The 21,819-nt window shown below is 37.7% G+C and overlaps 1 protein-coding gene across 2 annotated transcripts in view; it reads left to right on the top strand.

Moving 5' to 3' along the window:
- The window catches only part of COL21A1 (collagen type XXI alpha 1 chain), a 213,249-nt gene that overhangs the window by 115,600 nt on the left and 75,830 nt on the right, over positions 1-21,819 (top strand). For both annotated transcript variants that reach the window (XM_070456701.1, XM_070456700.1), the window contains 4 exons: positions 16,952-17,005; positions 17,473-17,527; positions 18,119-18,171; positions 18,294-18,347. In XM_070456701.1, the coding sequence (XP_070312802.1) occupies positions 16,952-17,005; positions 17,473-17,527; positions 18,119-18,171; positions 18,294-18,347 (216 nt within the window). The remainder of the gene's footprint in view (positions 1-16,951; positions 17,006-17,472; positions 17,528-18,118; positions 18,172-18,293; positions 18,348-21,819) is intronic.

Below are 21,819 nucleotides of genomic sequence, written 5' to 3'. Positions count from 1 at the left end.
CCTGGATCCAGGACACTGGTCCACATCCAAGATGGCCATTTGGATTTGCTCAGATCCCCAAGATGATTTGTTGGCTTAATTCCTAAAGCACAATTATATTTCTGCATTCTTTGAAGACTCTTCTGCTGTTTGCACCTGATGAAAACTTGTGCTTAATTTTCTAGCTACAATCCTTGCAAAATGATTGTCTTTTGAAAACAGGGTGCATGGCATTCACACCTGAGAAACACTGATCTGGACTCCATCCATTTTATATTTTTGTGGTTGTTCATACTGGTTATAAGAAATTGTAGCTGCTCAAGTTCTATCTCTGGATGGACCCCCTGGCAGATCTCATGATGGGGGTGCTGCTTTCAAGCTGTTGATCTTGGCTTGTGATTTGATGTCTTTGAATATTATTTTGTTTGTTGAATCAATGGGGATTTCTTTATAGGTTTATATCACAAAATAAGTGTGATAATATATGAAAAATACTTAGTGTGGTCCCTGGTACAGGATTTTCCTTAAATAAATGTTTGTTGTTTTATTGTTCTGTTCTGTTTACCAAGGAATGAGGTTGTGGTTGGGTTGTTGCATGGGGGTGGCTGACATGTGTCCTGGGCAGGAAGTTTTAGGGCAAACAGGGCAGTTAGTGACCAAAAAACATACAGAGAAGGTGGAATTGGTTAGGGGAGCTCTGTAATGTGGGGGGAGCCAGGTAAGACAGAGCAACAACAGCAGTTGATAGAATTCTGGCAGAAATGGTACAAAATCTTCTTGCCTCTCAAGGGACCTTGGCCTCTGTGAATGTTTTCAGCCACTGGCAATCTCTGCCTATTTTAAATGATGAAGGTGCATATTAGGAGGTGATAGAGAGCAGGCCAGGCACACAGGTATGGAGATGTTTTATATTTGTATGCTCTGGGCTATCATGAGAGACCCCCAACTCCTCTAGGAGAATGAGGGATCCCACTGGGAAGCGGCAGCTATTTGTTCCGAGACCACGTGCTGGTCCCCTCACTCTGTTCTAGTCTACAGGATCATTGCTGTTTCTTTAATGTGTTCACAAGTAGCCTGATTCAGGCATGGGGTGAATATATAAAAGTATGCATGCACGAATAAATGTATTCGGGAATGGATAAATGAATATATTTATTTAAATATTTTTGTGTTGACTTGGGTTTAAATGGTGGATTTTTATTCATTCATCACAAAAGAATTGGAGTAAAACACCTTATTTAAACATAAAGAACAGTAATCTACAAAACAAACAGACCCACAGACACAGGGAACAGACTTGTGGTTGTCAGGGGGAGGAAGGATGGAGGAGGGAGAGAGTGGGAGGCTGGGGTTAGCAAGTGCAAGCCCTTATAATAAGAGGAATAAATAACAAGGTCCTACTGTATGGCACAGGGAGCTATATTTAATATCTGCTGATAAACTGTAATGGAAAAATATGAAAAATATAAATATATACACATACACATACATATATGTATATACGTATCATATATAGCAGCATCAGTTTGCTATATACCAGAAACTAACACAACATTGCAATTCAACTATACTCCAATAAAATAAAAATTAGGGGAAAAAAGAACACTGATTCTATTAGTTGCCTCTTAAACTACCTGCTCTATCATTTTGAGTCATTATATTATCTTTAAAATAAAAGTGAGTGACTCTCACAAAGCCATATATTCTAATGAAGAAGACAAAATGAATAAGATATATGTTTATATAAATTTCTCTGTTTTCAGCTTAGTAGTGATTTTGTTCAGTGTTGTTTTCTGAAGGTCATTGTTTGGGCGTTAACTCTGGTGGACGTAACTATGGGCCTAAAATCCCTATGTATTGCCCCTAACTTCCCTCCTGATGTCTTATGTGGCTCTGAGAATTTCTTTACTTGAGAACTACAATAATTTAGTGAGTTAAAGGCTTTTCCTTGGTTCTTTCTCCAGAATGTTCAGCAGAGGGAAGGTTGAAAACATACCCTGGGGATGGCCTTGACTTGTGGTCGATCAGGGCATTTTTTCCAGGCATCACCCATGGCCTTCAGGGGATTGTTCCACATGTACTGTTCTCTACAGGGATATTTTCCCAGAATAATTTCCACTTTGTGGATTTCCACTGAAAACTCCCATGGGAGTTTCCACTTAAGATAATTAAAATTATATGCACTTTCTTGCTGACTGTAACATTTGTTCCTCACATATCAGACAAGAGAATGTATATAGATTTTGTATGGTTTCTTTTCCCCTGAATTTACAAAATTAAGAGGACATCTTATCCACCAAATGGTCTTCAACTGATGACTTTTGATCCAAAGCTATTCTTTGGTCTCTGAGAAATACCTTAACTACTTCAAAGCACTTCCCCAACCTTAAGGAAGACTAATATATTTAAATCATGTGGAGAAATATATTTTGTTAAAGCACATTAACCTGGGTTGATTAACTGATGTATATTTATGGCTTTTCTAATTGACTATGAAACTTTGCATGGAAAATGCAATTCAGGAGACACAGGAAGCATTAATAATTTTTTTAAACTAGCCAGACTTTGTTCAAATTCATCATTTGGTTTTTCAGGGTTTAAGAAAAAATACATCTTAATTCTAACTAAGGTTATCTTTATGAAACCAATTATATACCCTGTGTTTAGTACCTTCATTAGAGCATCAGACACTTGAATTGTTCTTTCAGCATTTCCCTGTCCAGTTGCTCTCAGCATCACATCAGGGCATCATGTGATGAGCGAGCCTTTCTTAGATGAATAAGCCTCATTATCTAAGCTTTGAAAGGCAATGTTATCTATTACACAATCAAGGAATTCCAATATATATATGTTGAGAATAATAATAAAGGACCAAGCTGAGAGTGTTATTAGGGAATAATATTTTAAAATTCAGCATTCCAGTGGCTTTACTTCTTCATCTCTCACCTCTAGCAGTGTTCCTGAGGATAAAAAAATTGTTTTTTTATAAAATTGAAATGAAGCCAATAGTGACATAGGAGGAAGAAATAGAACTGGCTTAGGAAGGGGCCACTTTTTACTTCTTTTTTCTTCATTTTTCTTCTTTCTTAAATAGGGAGAGTAATCTGCCCATGTAGATTTCTGATAGCCCAGTGGCCCAAACATGGACGTGTGCACATGCGTGTTGCACGGTGTTGGAAGTTTCAGGCTGTACCCTGAATTCAGACTGCTTCACCTTCCTAGTCATGCTTCTTAATCTCTTTAAATCTGTTTTCCCAAATCTAGAAAGTTGGGCTATAAGTATTTCTTCATAGCCTTGTTGTGAAGACTAACTAAGGCCATGCACATGCTTGACCAGAATTAAACACTGTAAATTAGAGATGATGACCATGATCATCATGGTGGTTTGTAAACTGCCCCCCAAAAAATTGTGAATTAGTTTGCCCATTACTGTTTCTCTGCGTATCGAATCACACCTTCAGGAGCACCGTGAGCCTTGTTTTGCTCCCTTTACCCTTGTTGACGTGTGTGTCCCTCTGTTCTGCCCTCTCCCGTTGCCACGGATGAGCTGTCTTTGTATAATGCCCAGCCCACCTATGTGCTCGAGATCTCATCCTTCTCTATTACTGTGTTATTCATTAGCCCTGCTCTTCTGTGCCACAGGCTTTTGTTTTTCTTTTTTTAAAAAAATTACTGAAATAAAGTTGATTTACAATGTTGTGTTGAGTTCTTCTGTGCAGCAGAATGACTCAGAATGACTGAGCAGAATGACTCAGTCGTGTGTCTGTGTCTGTGTATATTCATATGTGTTCTATGGGCTTCCCAGGTGGCGCTGGTGGAAAAGAACCAGCCTGCCAATACAGGTAGACATAAGAGAAGTGGGTTCCATCCCTGGGTCTGAAAGATCACCTGGAGGAGGGCATGGCAACCCATTCCAGTATTCTTGCCTGGAGAATCCCATGGACAGAGCAGTCTGGTGGTCTTTAATTCATAGGGTTGCAAAGAGTCAGACATGACTTAAGTAACCTGGCATGCACGCATGTTTCACATGATGTGATACATATATGCATTCTTTTTCATATTCTTGCCCATTGTGGTTTCTCCGCAGGATATTCAGTACAATTGTCTGTGCTATACAGTAGGGCCTTGTTTTTGCATGCTATAGTGCATCTGCTAATCCCAGATTCCCACTCCATCCCCTGCCTCCCTGGCAACCCCCAGTCTGTTCTCTCTGTCTGGAGTTTGTTTCTGTTTCATAGATAAGTTCATTTGTGTCACATTTTGGATTCCACATATAAGTTATACTATATGGTACATGTTTTCCTCTTTCTGGCTTACTTCACTTAGTGTGATAATCTCTAAGTTCATCCATGTTGTTGCAAATGGCATTATTTCATTCTTTTTTTTGCTGAGTAACATTCCATTATAGATAGATAGATAGATATACCCCACATCTTCTTTACCCATCCATCTATTGATGGACGCTTAGGCTGTTTTTATGTCTGGGTTATTGTATGGAGCATTGCTGTGAACATAGGGGTGTGGACACCTATTCAGGTTACGGTTTTGTCAGGTCACATGCCCAGGGGCAGGATTGCTGGATCACATGGCTAGTTTGTTCTTTCTTATTAAATTTTCTCAATCACCCAAGGTGTGACCCATCAGAAATGAACCAAACTAAATCCACTACAAAGCTTCCTTCAGCTGCCCACTATTTCTCTGTTTCCCATCACACTGTAAATACTCAAAAAACCTCTTGAAACCCTTCCAGTGGGACGCCCATCACAACCTTATGTTGCACGGTTAGATCATCCGTTTCCCCTCTTTGAAAGCCAGGAGTTGTTGTTTTCAGGTATCTGTTTATCTGTGTCTCAGCAGCATTTGACACGAATGTCTATTGCCTTCTTTTTGGAACTATTCTCCTGGATTCTGGGCCCACATGTTCTTAGGTTTTCTCTTGCCTTCACTGGTTGCCTTTTCATGATTTAATTTGTTGTTATCTCTCTCTGTTCTCTAGATATTGGGGAGTCCCATTTCAACCCTGTGCCCTTTCTCTCCTCTAACAATAGAGTTTATTATTCTATTATTATTAAATATAAATAAATATGAATATCAATTTATGTGTCAAATATATATACACATCAGTGATAAGCATATATTGGAATGATTGTATGTTGGGGCTTCCCAGGTGGCGCTAGTGATAAAGAACCCCCTTGCCAATACACGTAGATGTAAGAGATGTGGGTTTGATCCCTGGGTCGGGAAGATCCCTTGGAGGAGGGCATGGCAACCCACTGCAGTATTCTTGCCCAGAGAATCCCTCGGACAGATGGAACCTGGTGGGCTATAGTCCATAGGGTTGCAAAGAGTCAGACATGACTAAAGAGACTTAGCATGCATGCATGAATAAGTATATGTTATAAATCATAGAATAAATAATAAAGTATTATTTTTTTAAGTATTATTAAATAAATACACACACTTTTTTCTTAATAAACTATTTTGTTTCATTGAATCTGGAGAAATCATGAAGTTTTTATAAGCAAGGACTTTTTAGAAAAACTTTCTCTCCTTTGTATAGAAGAAGTGGTACCACATTTCCTTTCTCTCCTACCTCCTTTCCTTAGAAGCTTTTCTTCCAAGGTGACAGGACCCTCCAGAAATCTTCTCTGGAGTCAGGCTTGGCTGAACATCCCTCCCATCTGTCCATGTGGTGCTGACCTGTGTGTTTCGTTTTTCCCTACGTCTGCAGAGGCTTTTGCAGTCTCGATTGTTTCCTGACCCTTCACCCTCTTTCCTTGTAGGGCACTACAGTGGATTCGGCCTCTCGGTTTATGATGAGGAACCATTCATTTATGTCCTGCCTCATTTCTTCGCTGAAGAAATTTCTTCTGCCACTTCTTGTCCTGTTTCCTTTTTCTCCACTGCTGTCATTGGGAAGCTTAAAACTTTTGTTGAATTTTTACAGGATGTTTCATCTTTTCTTGATTTCAGACTCCTATTTCTTGTCTTCACTTGAGTGTGCTCTGTGTTATGGTCACTGATAGACTATGGCAGGGATGCTCTGGAAGGCATAGTCCAATGGTGACTCCCAAACCCAAGGGAATGCCCCTATGAGAGAGGGAACATACTAGTCACTTTAAACAGTTACCAGTAAATCATTATGGCCTGAGCCCATGTGACACTTAGGGTCTGCTTTTCTCTAAGAGGCAAAGAAGCAAAGAAGAGGTATAAGACTTGTACTATCTTGGATGCCTGAAGGTGTTACTGTTGTGTGTACTTTTTTCTGTTTTATTTTTAGACATATTTGCGTGGATGCTATCCACATACATTCTCTATCACATGCCTCTCAAAAAGTCCTATAAGGTTAGTAGCATAAGTCATGCTTTGCCCATTTTACAGTAATTGTGAGCTAGATGATCCCTATTTTACAGGTTTGAAACTGAAAATTGAGAAACTTATCATCTACCTGAATTTACTCAAGAATTGGGGGCTGAAATAAAATGTTTTCACTTTTTTTTTTTTTGCTTTGGCCAGAATCTTTTTTAACGCTATGACTATTCCTTATTAGCTGCGGTACAGAAAGACCTGTGAGCAGCTGAGGAGAAGGGGAGGGGAGAGGGGAAGGGATGCAGAAGGGGAGGGGAGAGGGGGAAGGGATGCGGAAGGGGAGGGGAGAGGGGAAGGGGTGCGGAAGGGGAGGGGAGAGGGGGAAGGGATGCGGAAGGGGAGGGGAGAGGGGGAAGGGATGCGGAAGGGGAGGGGAGAGGGGGAAGGGATGCGGAAGGAGAGGGGAGAGGGGAAGGGGTGCGGAGGGGAGGGGAGAGGGGAAGGGGTGCGGAGGGGAGGGGAGAGGGGAAGGGGTGCAGAGGGGAGGGAGCAGGAGGCTGGAGGGATGAGTGGTGGTTTGCATTGGTTGTGCCACGCGAGTGGACTCATTATCTTACTTTTCCATGTGTACCTGTAAGATGTTTCTGCCATATCTCAGAAACAAAGGCTTTAAGATAGAAAAAAAAAAAAAAAAACCTTTTGAGAAGGAAGGGGTTGTTCACTTTAGATCTTAGTTCAGCAAACTTTTAAACTGCAAAATCTTTGCAATGAAAACCTTTTGGGAATGTAGTCTCATATATATATGAATTATACACTGTGCTACTGAAGATAGGATTATATACATTAAAAACATAGACACATGGAAATTTTAAAAGAATGAGAGTTTTAAAATATTAGTTTTCATATTCTCTCGCTACTCAAAGAAGTCATCTCAGCCTAACTTTGGAGACTGTGACTCTCAGTCAACCTATCAGATTGACATTCTCATCAAAGGCATGTTCATCAGTCATAAAAGGGTTGGAGGCAAGCTGGAGAAAATGGAACTATTTTACTGCAAATCTTGGATTCTCTTTGATTCTAATCTCTTGTAAACTAAGTGGAAACCAAGAGTGTGACTCCTGAAAATAATTATTTTAATCGAATTTTATTGGAGAACTCGAGTATTTACTGTATTTTAGAAAATGGAAGTATTTTATATATTCAGTAAATTATGAATCATCATTAAGTCATCAGCTAGGACGGAGCAGGTTATGCTGCAATGACAGACAAATCCCAAATGCTGATGCTTTAAAACAAAAGATTTATTGTTTATTAAATTAAACTAAGTTCTTAGCAGACTCAGGCTAACAGAAGTTTCACTCTCTAGATTATAACTAATTATGTTACCAGGTCCCTGGAGAATCAAACAGCTGATCTTAAACCACTTCCATTCATCGTTGTTAAGCCAGAGCAAATTTTGTAAACCACACTGACTTCAAGTGTCAGAAGAGTGTGATTTCCCCATATGCTTAGAAGTAGAGATATATAAATAGTGATTAATAATTATCACATGTACTAAGATAAAATAGGAGTGCATCAATGGATGCTTTTCTCAAGGAGATTGGGGTCTAATAAAGCACATGACCCATACAAAGAACTATTTTAAGAGTGATTATTAGCATTATGTGACAAAGATGAGAGCTGAATAAAACTCAAGGAGTTTAGTGGAAAGTTGAAAATTCAATACGCTTTGTGAGTGAAGCTGTAAACAAACGGGTTAACCACAGCTACAGACTTATAGGGGCTATTAGTTTTTTCAATTTAAGAAACCTCTAACTTAGGTGTGCTGTGGTTCCTTAGTGTGGGTTATGTTATCAACAAGACTATAATGAACATCTCTGTGTATTCAGTTCAGGTCAGTCACTCAGTCATGTCTGACTCTTTGCAACCCCATGAATTGCAGCACGCCAGGCCTCCCTGTCCATCACCAACTACTGGAGTTTACTCAAACTTGTGTCCATTGAGTCGGTGATGCCATCCAACCATCTCATTCTGTCGTCCCCTTCCCCTCCTGCCCCCAATCCCTCCCAGCATCAGGGTCTTTTCCAATGAATCAGCTCTTCGCATCAGGTGGCCAAAGTATTGGAGTTTCAGCTTCAACATCAGTCCTTCCAATGAACACCCAGGACTGATCTCCTTTAGGATGGACTGGTTGGATCTTCTTGCAGCCCAGGGGACTCTCAAGAGTCTTCTCCAACACCACAGTTCAAAAGCATCGATTCTTTGGCACTCAGCTTTCTTTATAGTCCAACTCTCACATCCATACATGACCACTGGAAAAACCATAGCCTTGACTAGACAGACCTTTGTTGGCAACGTAATGTCTCTGCTTTTTAATATGCTTTCTCTGTTGGTTGTAACTTTCCTTTCAAGGAGTAAGCGCCTTTGAATTTCACAGCGGCAGTCACCATCTGCAGTGATTTTGGAGTCCCAAAAAATAAAGTCTGACACTGCTTCCACTGTTTCCACTGTTTCCCCGTCTATTTGCCATGAAGTGATGGGACTGGATGCCATGATCTTAGTTTTCTGAATGTTGAGCTTTAAGCCAACTTTTTTACTCTCCTCTTTCACTTTCATCAAGAGGCTCTTTAGTTCTTCTTCACTTTCTGCCATAAAGGTGGTGTCATCTGCATATCTGAGGTTGTTGATATTTCTCCCTGCAATCTTGATTCCAGCTTGTGCTTCCTCCAGCCCAGCATTTCTCATGATGTACTCTGCACATAAGTAAAATAAGCAGGGTGACAATACACAGCCTTGACGTGCTCCTTTTCCTATTTGGAACTAGTGTATTGTTCCATTTCCAGTTCTAACTGGAATTTCCAGTTCTTGACCTGCATACAGATTTCTCAGGAGGCAGGTCAGGTGGTCTGGTGTTCCCATCTCTTGAAGAATTTTCCACAGTTTGTTGTGGTCCACACAGTCAAAGGCTTTGGCACAGTCAATAAAACAGAAGTAGATGCTTTTCTGGAACTCTCTCGCTTTTTCGATGATCCAGTGGATATTGGCAATATGATCTCTGGTTCCTCTGCCTTTTCTAAAACCAGTTTGAACATCTGGAAGTTCACGGTTCACGTACTGTTGAAGCCTGGCTTGGAGAATTTTGAGCATTACTTTGCTAGCGTGTGAGATGAGTGCAATTGTGCAGTAGTTTGAACAGTCTTTGGCATTGCCTTTCTTTGAGATTAGAGTGAAAACTGACCTTTTCCAGTCCTGTGGCCACTGCTGAGTTTTCCAAATTTGCTGACAGAATGACTGTAGTACTTTCACAGCATCATCTTTTAGGATTTGAAATAGTGCAACTGGAATTCCATCACCTCCACTAGCTTTGTTTGTAGTGATGCTTCCTGAGGCTCTCTTGACTTCACATTCCAGGATGTCTGGCTCTAGGTGGGTGATCACACCATTGTGATTATCTGGATCATGAAGATCTTTTTGTACAGTTCTGTGTATTCTTGCCGCCTCTTCTTAATATCTTCTGCTTCTGTTAGGTCCACACCATTTCTGTCCTTTATTGAGCCTATCTTTGCATGAAATGTTCCCTTGGTATATCTAATTTTCTTGAAGAGATCTCTAGTCTTCCCCATTCTATTGTTTTCCTCTATTTCTTTTTTTTTCATTTATTTTTATTAGTTGGAGGCTAATTACTTTACAATATTCTAGTGGTCTTTGCCATAAATTGACATGAATACAGAGTGAAGTAAGCCAGAAAGATAAACACCAATACAGTATCCTAATGCATATATATGGAATTTAAAAAGATGGTTACGATAACCCTATATGCAGGACAGAAAAAGAGACACAGATGTATTGTTCTCCTCTGTTTCTTTACACTGATTGCTGAGGGAGGCTTTCTTATATCTCCTTGCTATTCTTTGGAACATTGCATTCAAATGAGTATATCTTTCCTTTTCTCCTTTGCCTTTTGCTTTTCTTCTTTTCTCAGCTACTTGTAAGGCCTCCTCAGACAGCCATTTTTCCTTTCTTCATTTCTTTTTCTTGGGGATGGCCTTGATCACTGCCTCCTGTACAATGTCACAAACCTCCGTCCATAGTTCTTCAGACTATCAGATTTAATCCCTTGAATCTATTTGTGACTTCCACTGTATAATCTTGGAAATAATATTTCTTCTCTGCAATTTAATTTTTACTCATATGCATTTTTTTCCTTTGGGCTGTTCATCTTTTTTTAAGAATGATTTTTATATGCATGTCATAGATTCTGTGAAAATAATTTTCCTGGATTATATTATGTCTTTTAATTTGTTTTTTTAGAATTTTAGTCATACAGAAATTTAAAATATGTATATATATAATATATGTATATGTACATATGTATAAGTTTTACTTCTTTCCTTCTATATTTGTATCTGTATAGAAAGATTCAGCATTCTAACATTTTGAATATAATTACTCATGATTTAATTTTTTGAATTTCTATTCTTTTATGTTTTAATCTTAAAATTTTTGGTATTTGGAGTAAAGTTAGATGAGTATTCATATTTTTACCTTTCTTTTTCTAAAAGAATAGCCAATTGCTGCAACAGTATTTATGAATTTTCACTTTTTTCTCCATTTATTTTAAAAACCATCTCTATTCCTAAATTTCCATTTTCCTTTGGTTCCAGTGTTTTTGGCTTTCCACTCTGTTCCACTTATCTGTCTACATCTTCTCCATGACCAAATTGTTTAATTATTGTCACTTCATAATGTTATTTAATATTGGCAGGCCTAGTACTTCTTCATTACTCTTTATGATCAAATTTTTCCTGGCTATTCTTACATGCTTATTTTTCCAGATAAAGTCCTGTATCTCTTTTTTTCAATTTTTTAAGAGGTTTCTATTTCTATTTTAATGAGGATTCCTTTGAATTTATGGATTAATTTTAGAGGCACTAACATCACTTCAGTATTGAGCTTTCCTATTCAGGATTGTGATTTACCTTTCTTTTAATTTCAATCTTAAAACTCAATGGAATAATATTATAATTTTATTTTGTATTGGTTCTCAACATTACCTAAGTTTGTATGTAGGAATTTTTGTCTCTTTTGGTCCTATGATAAGTGAAACATTTTCTTTAACATATTTTTATATTGATTATTGCTTATACATATAAAAACTGATTTGTATGTTGATTTTTAGAACAGCAATTAACTGATTTCTCTCATCAGTTATTTCAAGGTAATAGGTATATTGGCAAATAGATATAATCATAAATAAATATATTTTGTACTCTTCTTTCCAGGTTTTACCTCTTTTATTTTTATATTTTGCCTTAATTCATGGGCTAGTAAAAACTGGCAGAAAAACAGTAAAAGTATTGGTGATAGGTCAACTTTGTTTTAAAGTTTTGCACAGTCATAGTCTCTTTTAGTAAGGATTTGTGGTTCTTTTGGTAGAATAATTCTCTCAACAGCAAATATTTATTTGTAATTTTTTATTGTTGACTTGTGATTCCAGTCTGTAGCATCATAAACAATTTTATTTTAGTCATGGCCCTTTCTGCATTCACTGATTAGTTATTAATGAGTAGCAGTTTCTTTTTATTAAACCATCATGTCCAGCTTGAGAGAATGTTTTGAAGCAATTTTTACTAATTTAGAGAATTTGGGAATAGTTTTTCATGTTCATGGGGTTCTCAAGGCAAGAATACTGAAGTGGTTTGCCATTCCCTTCTCCAGTGGACCACATTTTGTCAGAACTCTCCACCATGACCCATCTGTCTTGGGTGACCCTACACAGCATGGCTCATAGTTTCAATGAGTTAGACAAGGCTGTGGTCCATGTGACCAGATTGGTTAGTTTCCTGTGATTGTGGTTTTCAGTCTGTCTGCCCTCTGATGGAGAAGGATGAGAGGCTTATGGAAGCTTCCTGATGGGAGAGAGACTGAGGGGGAAATTGGATCTTGTTCTGATGGGCAGGACCATGTTCAGTAAATCTTTAATCCAATTTTCTATTGATGAGTGGGGCTGTGTTCCCTCCCTGTTATTTACCAGGGCCAAACCAGGGCTTAGTGGTGGAGGTAATGAAGATAATGGTGACCCCCTCCAAAAGGTCCCAGGCATGCACTGCTACACTCACTGCCCCCAGCCTTGCAGCAGGCCACCATCGACCCATGCCTCCGCTGGAGACTCCTGGACACTCACGGGCAAGTCTGGGTCAGTCTCCTGTGGGGTCACTGCTCATTTCTCCTGGGTCCTGGTGTGCACAAGGCTGGGCAAAGGCTAATAGAGTTTTGCCAAGAGAATGTGTTAGTCATAACAAATACCCTCTCCCAACAACAAAAGAGAAGACTCTACACATGGACATCACCAGATGGTCAATACCAAAATCAGATTGATTATATTCTATACAGCCAGCAAAAACAAGACTTGGAGCTGACTGTGGCACAGACCACGAACTTATTGCCAAATTGAGACTTAAATTGAAGAAAGTGGGGAAAACCACTAGACCATTCAGGTATGACCTAAATCAAATCCCTTACAATTGTACAGTGGAAATGACAAATAGATTCAAGGGATTAGATTTGACAGGCAGAGTGCCTGAAGAACTATGGACAGGTTCATGACATTGTACAGGAGGCAGGGATCACCACCATCCCCAAGAAAAAGAAAAGCAAAAAGGCAAAATGGCTGTCTGAGGAGGCCTTACAAATAGCTGTGATGAGAAGAGAAATGAAAGACAAAGGAGACAAGGAAAGAGATACCCATTTGAATGCAGAGTTCCAAAGAATAGCAAGGAGAGATAAGAAAGCCTTCCTCAGTGATCAATGCAAAGAAATAGAGGAAAATGATAGAATGGGAAAGACTAGAGATCTCTTCAAGAAAATTAGATATACCAAGAGATATATTTCATGCAAAGATGGGCTCAATGAAAGACAGATATGGTATGGACCTAACAGATGCAGAAGATATTAAGAAGAGGTGGCAAGAATACACAGAAGAACTATACAAAAAAGATCTTCATGAACCAGATAACCACAATGGTGTGATCACTCACCTAGAGCCAGATATACTGGAATGCAAAGTCAAATGGGCCTTAGGAAGCATCACTACAAACAAAGCTAGTGGAGGTGATGGAATTCCAGTTGTGCTGTTTCAAATCCTAAAAGATGATGCTGTGAAAGTACTACAGTCAACATGCCAGTGAATTTGGAAAACTCAGCCATGGCCACAGGACTGGAAAAGGTCAGTTTTTGTTCCAATCCCAAAGAAAGGCAATGCCAAAGACTGTTCAAACTACTGCACAATTGCACTCATCTCCATACTAGCAAAATAATGCTCAAAATTCTCCAAGCTAGGCTTCAACAGTACATGAACTGTGAACTTCCAGATGTTCAAACTGGTTTTAGAAAAGGCAGAGGAACCAGAGATCATATTGCCAATATCCATTGGATCATCAAAAAAGCAAGATAATTCCAAAAAAACATCTACTTCTGCTTTATTGACTACGCCAAAGGCTTTGACTGTGTGGACCACAACAAACTGTGGAAAATTCTTCAAGAGATGGGAATGCCAGACCACCTGACCTTCCTCCTAAGAAATCTGTATGCAGATCAAGAAGCAACAGTTAGAACTGGACATGGAGCAGCAGACTATTCCCAAATCAGGAAAGGAGTACATCAAGGCTGTATATTGTCACCTGGCTTGTTTAACCTATATGCAGAGTACATCATGAGAAATGCTGGGCTGGATGAAGGACAAGCTGGAGTCAAGATTGTCAGGAGAAATATTAATAACTTAAGATAGGCAGATGACACCACTCTTATGGCTGAAAGTGAAGAAGAACTGAAGAGCCTCTTGCTGAAAGTGAAAGAGGAGAGTGAAAAAGTTGGCTTAAAGCTCAACATTCAGAAAACTAAGATCATGGCATCTGGTCCCATCACTTCATGGCAAATACAAGGGGAAACAGTGGAAACAGTGAGAGACTTTATTTTTTTGGGCTCCAAAATCACTGCAGATGGTGACTGCAGCCATGAAATTGAAGGCTTGCTCCTTGGAGCAAGTTATGACCAACAGAGAAAGCATATTAAAAAGCAGAGACATTGCTTTGCCGACAAAGGTCCATGTAGTCAAAGCTATGGGTTTTCCAATAGTCATGTATTGATGTGAGTTGGACTCTGAAGACAGCTGAGCGCCGAAGAATTGATGCTTTTAAACAGTGGTGTTGGAGAAGACTCTTGAGAGTCCCTTGGACTGCAAGGAGATCCAACCAGTCCATCCTAAAGGGAATCAGTCCTGAATATTCATTGGAAGGACTGATGCTGAAGCTGAAACTCCAATACTTTGGCCACCTGATGCGAAGAACTGACTAATTGGAGAAGACCCTGATGCTGGGAAAGATTGAGGGCAGGAGGAGAAGGGGACAACAGCGGATGAGATGGTTGGATGGCATCACCGACTCAATGGACATGAGTTTGAGTAGGCTCCGAGAGTTGGTGATGGACAGGAAGGCCTGGTGTGCCGTAGTCCATGGGGTTGCAAAGAGTCAGACACGACTGAGCGACTGAACTGAACTGACTGAACTGAGAATGGCTTTTAGGGCCACACACTTGAGTTGTTTCTTCTCTGTGTTTTGACTGAACTTCTTAAAGGCCTTCTCCAGTTTCATTATTTGCCTATTAGAGATGGGAGTGAAAAGGTGTATTCTCCGCATCCCAGTGTTTTTAGACTTGGTCTGTTCTTTTCATTGCAGCTTGCAAACTGGCTGATTCTTTTCTGAACTGATCTCTTTTTAGTCCCATTTTCAAATGCAGCCAATACCAGTTGATTCATGATACTGTCATTCTGTTTTTTGGTTCTTTAGCTAAGTTCATTGGATGCATTCTTTGCCTTAGCAGTTTATTGCAAGTGAAGTTTTCATCAAATATTCACTGTATTACATAAATCACTGTATTTCCAACCTCCAACAATTATTTTTCGCTGTCCACTACCTAGCCTCAGAGCCACTGCCACATTTATTTTTTTTTTTATATTATTATTTGGCAGCCTCTTTTTCCTAGTAGATAAATTTCTATGTTAATCAACTTAGGCTCACCTGTCCTGCAGTAACTGATGACTCAACTGCTCAGTGGCTGACCCAGCAGCGTTGATTTGTCTTTCACATTACAGAACCATTGTAGATAGACACTGGCTTACTTTTACAACTTATTTACCACCTATTGCTTTTAAACCTTGGACACTACTTGGCTGAGTGTATAGGGTTTGAGTTCCACTTTCTTGTGTTTTGTGTTTTGTAGATATTGCCTTAGTAGTCTCCAAGCATTTTACTGTTTCTCTGCCCCTCCCCTCTTCATTGCTGGATATTAATATGGAGGCTGTGCCTTTTAATTTTACTTAAAAATCTTGCTTATGCACATGAGGGTAGTTTTGTCCAGATTTTATGTTTTCTTGGTTCCAGTGTGGGTTAATTTTCCTGGTCTTCTCTCTTCATCCAAGGTTGGTTTATCTTATCTCCAGGAAAACATCACCAGTTTGAAGATGGTGTCTTCTATAAGTAGTCAGAGAATGGAATTCTTAGGTGGGACTAGGTTCATCCTTAAAGGGAGTTCAGTTTACCCTTCTTTTTGTACTTTTATTAAGTACTCATTACCCAGCTAAATTCCGTCTTATAAAGAGTGTATCTTTGTCTACCTGGCCTTCAACTCTTGTCTCAATTCAGACAGGTGGTTCTCTCACCTTTACCTTAGTGCTAGGAACTGAAAAACGGAGCAGTAAGGTAGCCATGTGATTTGGTGACCAGGAATTTAGGGTGGAAAGCATTGCCTTTCAAGGGTTCTATGCCTTGAATAACTGTCAACTCTTTAAAACGTGTGAATAAACAACCTTCATTAAAATTGAGATTTTTAAGAATTACATTTATCATAGATAACTGGTCACATCCTCTTCTCTCTCTACCAGACAGCTAAGGAAATCATAAATTTTTTGTGTGCAGTGTCTTAATTTGCCTAAATAAATGTGAATTGACCTAAATCTTGCTGAGTGAGCCATTGGGCTTCTCTTGAAACTGTGTCTTGACAATTAAGATTTTTGAAGCTAAGACAGCATCACTAAGTCCCACAGAAATAAGTATTAAAATTATGTCTCCGAATACCAAGCTGTTGTGATTTTCTCCATCTCTCCTCTTCTGGAGATCATGTAGGTCCTCCCCTCTTCATAGACACATGTGAGTAGACACCTACTACGAACAATTTACTGAGTTCAGCAATAGGAGAAAAATTCGCTACAGAACCCTAGACTTTCATCTCAGGTCTATCCTCACTGCGCTGGGACCTCAGAGGATGGCTCTCTTGAGGAGAGTATTAGCCCTTGGCCATTTCCATTAACTCCTAGGTCTTGCCACATAAGAGTCTAGGTGTTTTTAGAATAGATGACTGCTCTGTAAGGGTGGGGTAAGGGCTGTTGATGAGATTCCCCTGGCCTCTCATATTCTCCTTCTCTGATCATAAATGAAACTCTGCTAAAAGAGGATTAGTCTTTTATAGAGACAGGGTTTTAGTATAGATGTATATTTAACTGTTCGCAGATTTGTTTCCAATAGATTTTGTCAAGAATGAGATGGAAGAGTATATGTTGATATTTTTAGGCTGAAATGTGTTTTCTTTAATTAATTTGTTTTATTTTCAGGGTGACCGTGGACTTCCTGGTTTTCCTGGGCTTCATGGAATACCAGGATCAAAGGTTGAAGATATCTGTTCTTTATAAAATTAAGCAATGTTGCATTTTACTTCAAATTGAAAGTCCTCTATGTTATAAATGTGCTATCAATAAATGCTCATATATTAAATTACTAGGTTAAGATTAATATATAGTTTACATAAAGCTTTTACAAATTTCCTTTAAAATTTTCAGCCATAAATCTTATAGTATTTAAAAATTGTTGAGTAACTTTGATTATACAGAAATTTTCTTAACTGTTATCATATAAAGCCCTGTTAGAGTAACAAATGCCCTCACTTTTCCTTGCTTTTGCTTTATAAAGCCTGGGATATAAGATTTTTGTAAATAAAATTTAAATAATTTTATTTCTCTTTTATTTTGATTTTTGCGTAGTAAACTCCATTGTGTATAATTGGTGTTTTTCTTTAATCCATAAGAGAAATGCTAAATACTTCTCTAAAACTCAGGATTTATATTTTGTCTTTTAGGGTGAAATGGGTCCCAAAGGAGATAAAGGATCACCTGGATTTTATGGCAAAAAGGAAAGTTTAGATCCCCAAACAGAGTATCATATTGAACTTTCAATATAATGGAAATAGAAAATTGGAATTTCAGTCCCAGTCCACTGTTCCTAGCAATTAGCTTTTTTCACCTTTTTCTGTGGGGTTTATTCAGAACAACGAAATAATGGAAAAATGACTATTGACTGTTATACTTGATTTTCTATAAGAATACTTTGTGTTATTGACCCTTCTGAACTTTCAAAATATTTATAGAGAGAGATTACTTGGAAGTAGTAGCTGTTTAGCAGTGTGTCCATTGAGAATCTTATTTTTTCTCATCGAAGGGAAATTATGTTCTCTCTATATTTAAGATACACATTTCTGTTTAATTCTGCCTAGATGTGGTTTCTGTGTTTAGATGCTTTTAGTAATTCTGTATCCATCTTATTCTCAATGTCATGTTGAGTCCTGATAAAATAGTGCTTTGCCGAAAGCTGCAGGGCCAACACTAGCTGTGGTTGCATGAATTCTATCAGTCCATGAGGAAATTATCTTTCTTTCCTATTTAAGTTTGAGCTGGAATTTAAAAACCTTCTTGTAAGGATTGTTTTTGTTTGTTTTTAAAAACAGGGCGCAAAAGGTGAAAAGGGGAATGCTGGTTTTCCTGGCCTTCCTGGACGTGCTGTGAGTTTGATGGAAAATTTTCTTAAGTGTTTGCATTAAATAAAATTTATCCTGTACTATCTTCATTTAAAAAAGAAACATTAGTGCCAAAATATATTAAAATACTTTTACTTATTTTTCAGGGAGAACCAGGAAGACATGGAAAGGATGGATTAATGGGTAGCCCTGGTTACAAGGTATTTACCAAAGAAAAGATTTCTGTAACTAGTGAGTTATAAGGAAAATGTACAGATACTAGACATTTGTTTACATATGACATTGATATAAAATGAATGAACTAAAAGTTGTAATTTAAAGATTATAATCAATTTATTTTGAATATATTATAAATTCTTATGTGTTGGAAATAAAATCCCAGGACATTAGAAGCTTCTTCAATGAGCCATTCGTATAGGTTTGTTTAGTGGATCTGAGCCACAGGTTCTTAGATGTGTCTCCCAAGGGATTTGACTTTTTTTTCAGAGAGTAGGGGAATGAATCCTCAACCCTAACAATTTTAATCTTAACCCTGACAACTTGTGTGATATGAATATTGGAGAATTAGAGTAAGAAGAATGGGGAAGTGCCAATCACTCATCAATCCTGAAAAAACTCAAAGGCACATGCTCCTATGATGGTGGGTGAGCACCATATTATCCTTACATATAGAAGATTTTACATCAGGGACATATATGTATTCAAGTCAGTATATCTGGAATAAGTCAACAGTCCACTTCATTATCCTGCTGTAAGTGTGTTTGTTTGTTTGTTTGTTCATTTGTTTTGATCCCTAGGAGAGAATTTGTGTAAATCCATCAGCCAGCAAGACCACTTGGTCAAGCACTGGATTAAAAATGTCATCATGTTTCCTAATGGTCACAACTTGGATGGCCACACTTGCTCAAAAATTCAGTTCAAATTTCCTTGATCTATAGCTGTTTTCTTTTCCTTTGGAAACATTGTCCATTTTGTTACTTAAAGGTTATGGAAGTTCTCCAAGTGTCAAGTGATTCCTTAAAGATTACAGATAGTGCTTCCTGAATATACAGTACGGGGCCCTGTTTTCAAGATTTCAATCATGTGTTATTAATTTTATTTGACTAGTTTTGTGTTTTATTTCCTATTTGTTTGTTGATTAAACAAGTATTTATGTATACTTCATAGGTGCTGGACATATAGAAGAGAACAAAACTCATGGGTTTTATAATCTAGTCTTTTGATGTTTTTAGAGAACATAGATTCTTATGTATATACAACTTGCAGAGTTTGCACATAAGTATATACCATGTACCATCACCACAGTTGATGGTGTAAACATATCTGTCCCCTCCAAAAAGTTCCTTCCTCCCCTGTTATCATTGTTTATTGTTTTTTGTAATATGAGCACAATGTAAGATCTACCCTCATAGCAAATTTTAAAGTTTACAAAGCAGTATTGTTATCTATAGGAACTAAGCTATATTGTACAGTAGATTTCTAGGACTTATTCACTTTGCATAATTGAATCTTTGTATCCTTTGACCAATACTTCCCTGTTTTCCTTTCCCCAGCTCCTGACAAAAATCATTCTATTCTCTGCTTCTATGAATTTGACCATTTTAGGTTCTTCATGAGAGTGGGACCATGTAATGGTTATCATTTTGGATATGGCTTATTTCACTAGTGTATGTCCTCCAGGTTCATCCATGTTGTTGAAAATGGAAACATTTCTTTCTTTTTTGAGGTTGAAAAATATTCCTCTGTGTGTGTGTGTATACCTATCTATCTCACATCTTTAAAGTCATTCATCTATCAATGGACATTAAGTTTCTTCCATGTCTTGGCTATTGTGAGTAATGCTGCAATTAACACAGTAGTTTGGATATCTCCTCAAAGTTTTCATTCTTTTTGTTAAATATGCAGAACTGATATTGCTGGATAACATAGTTTTATTCTTAATTTTTTGAGGAACCTCCTTACTGTTTTCTATAGTGGATGTACCAATTTACATCCCTATAATAGTATACAAGGGTTCCAGTTTTTCCAAATTCTTGCCAATACTTTTGTGTATATATATATATAAAATAACCCCAACTGGTAAGAGGTGATATCTTATTGTAGTTTTGATTTCCATTTTCTTGATGTTTAGTGATGCTGAGTACCTTTTCATTTACTTGTTGGTCATTTGTGTGTCTTCTTGAAGACGTGATTACTCAGTTCCTTTGCCTATTTTTAAAATGGGTCATTGATTTTTGTTTCTATTGAGTTGTAGGAGTTCCTTATATATTTTCTATATTAACTCTTTATCGGATATATGATTTACAAATATTTTCTTCCATTACATAGTATGCCTTTTCTTTTCATCTTGTTGGTGATTTCCTTTGTTGTGCAGAAGCGTTTCAGTTTGATAAAATCCCAGTTGTCTACTTTTGCTTTTGTCGTCTGTGCTTTTGGTTATTTGAGTACTAGGATTGTTTTTGTTATTTATATAGAAAAATGCCATTAGAGTTTTGGTATGGATTGCATTGAATATATAGATCTTTTGGGGTTGAATAAATATTTTAACAAGATGAAGTATTCCAATCCATGAGCTAGGAATGTCTTTTCATTTATTAACTAATGTCTTTAATTTCTTTCATCAATATTTTATAGTTTCCAGCATTCAAGTCTTTCACCTCCTTGGCTTAGTTTATTCCTAAGCATTTTATGATTTTTGATGCAATTTTAGGATTAGTTTCTTAATTTCCTTTGTAGATAGTTCATTGTTATTGTATAACATGCACTGATTTCTGTATGTTGATTTTGTACTCTGCAACTTTACTGCATTTATTAGTTTTAGCATTATTTTATGTAGTCTTTAGTGTTTTCCTTATGCAATATCATATTGTCTACAAACAGAGAGTTTTACTTTTTCCTTTCCAGTTTAGATATTTTTAATTTCTTTTTCTTGCATTACTGCTCTGACTAGTACACTCAGTACTATGGTAAATAGATGTGGCGGATGTGGGCATCCTTGCCTTGTTCTTGATCTTAGAGGAAAAATCTTCACCTCTTTACCATTGAGTATGATATTAGCTGTGGGCTTTTCATACATCTATGGTCTTCACTGTGTTGAGGTAAGTTTATTGTATACCTAATTTGTTGAGAATTTTTGTCATGAAATGGTGTTGAATTTCATCAAATGCTTTTTCTGCATTTATTGAGATGCTTGTGTGATTTTTCTCTTCATTCTGTCAAGGTGGTATATCAATACTGAACCATCTTTGCATTCCAGGGATAAATCCCACTTAATCATGATGTATGATCCTTCTGATGCACTGTTGAATTCAGTGTGCTAATATTTGTTGAGACTTTTTGTATGCATGATCATGAAGGATATTGGCCTGTAGTTTTCTTTTCTTGTAGTGTCTTCTTGGGCTTTATTTGATACTGGCATAATAAAATAAGTTTGGAAGTGTTGTGTCTTCTTTTTCTTGGAAGACTATAAGGTAGATTGGTATTAATTCTTTAAGTATTTGGTAGAATTTACATGTGAAGTCATCTGGTCCTGGGACTTTCTTTATTGGAAGGTTTTTGATTGCTTATATAGTCTTCTTTATTTGTCATTGGTCTATTCAGGCTTTCTATTTATTCAGTCTTGGTAGATTGTAGGAATTTATCTTTTTCTCTAGTTTGTCCAGTTCTAGTTTG

Source organism: Odocoileus virginianus, chromosome 27 (assembly GCF_023699985.2).
Source record: "Odocoileus virginianus isolate 20LAN1187 ecotype Illinois chromosome 27, Ovbor_1.2, whole genome shotgun sequence".
In the NCBI taxonomy this organism is placed as follows: domain Eukaryota; kingdom Metazoa; phylum Chordata; class Mammalia; order Artiodactyla; family Cervidae; genus Odocoileus; species Odocoileus virginianus.
The sequence above is the reverse complement of the archived record's forward strand: the minus strand, read 5'-3'. Positions and strand labels throughout refer to the sequence as shown.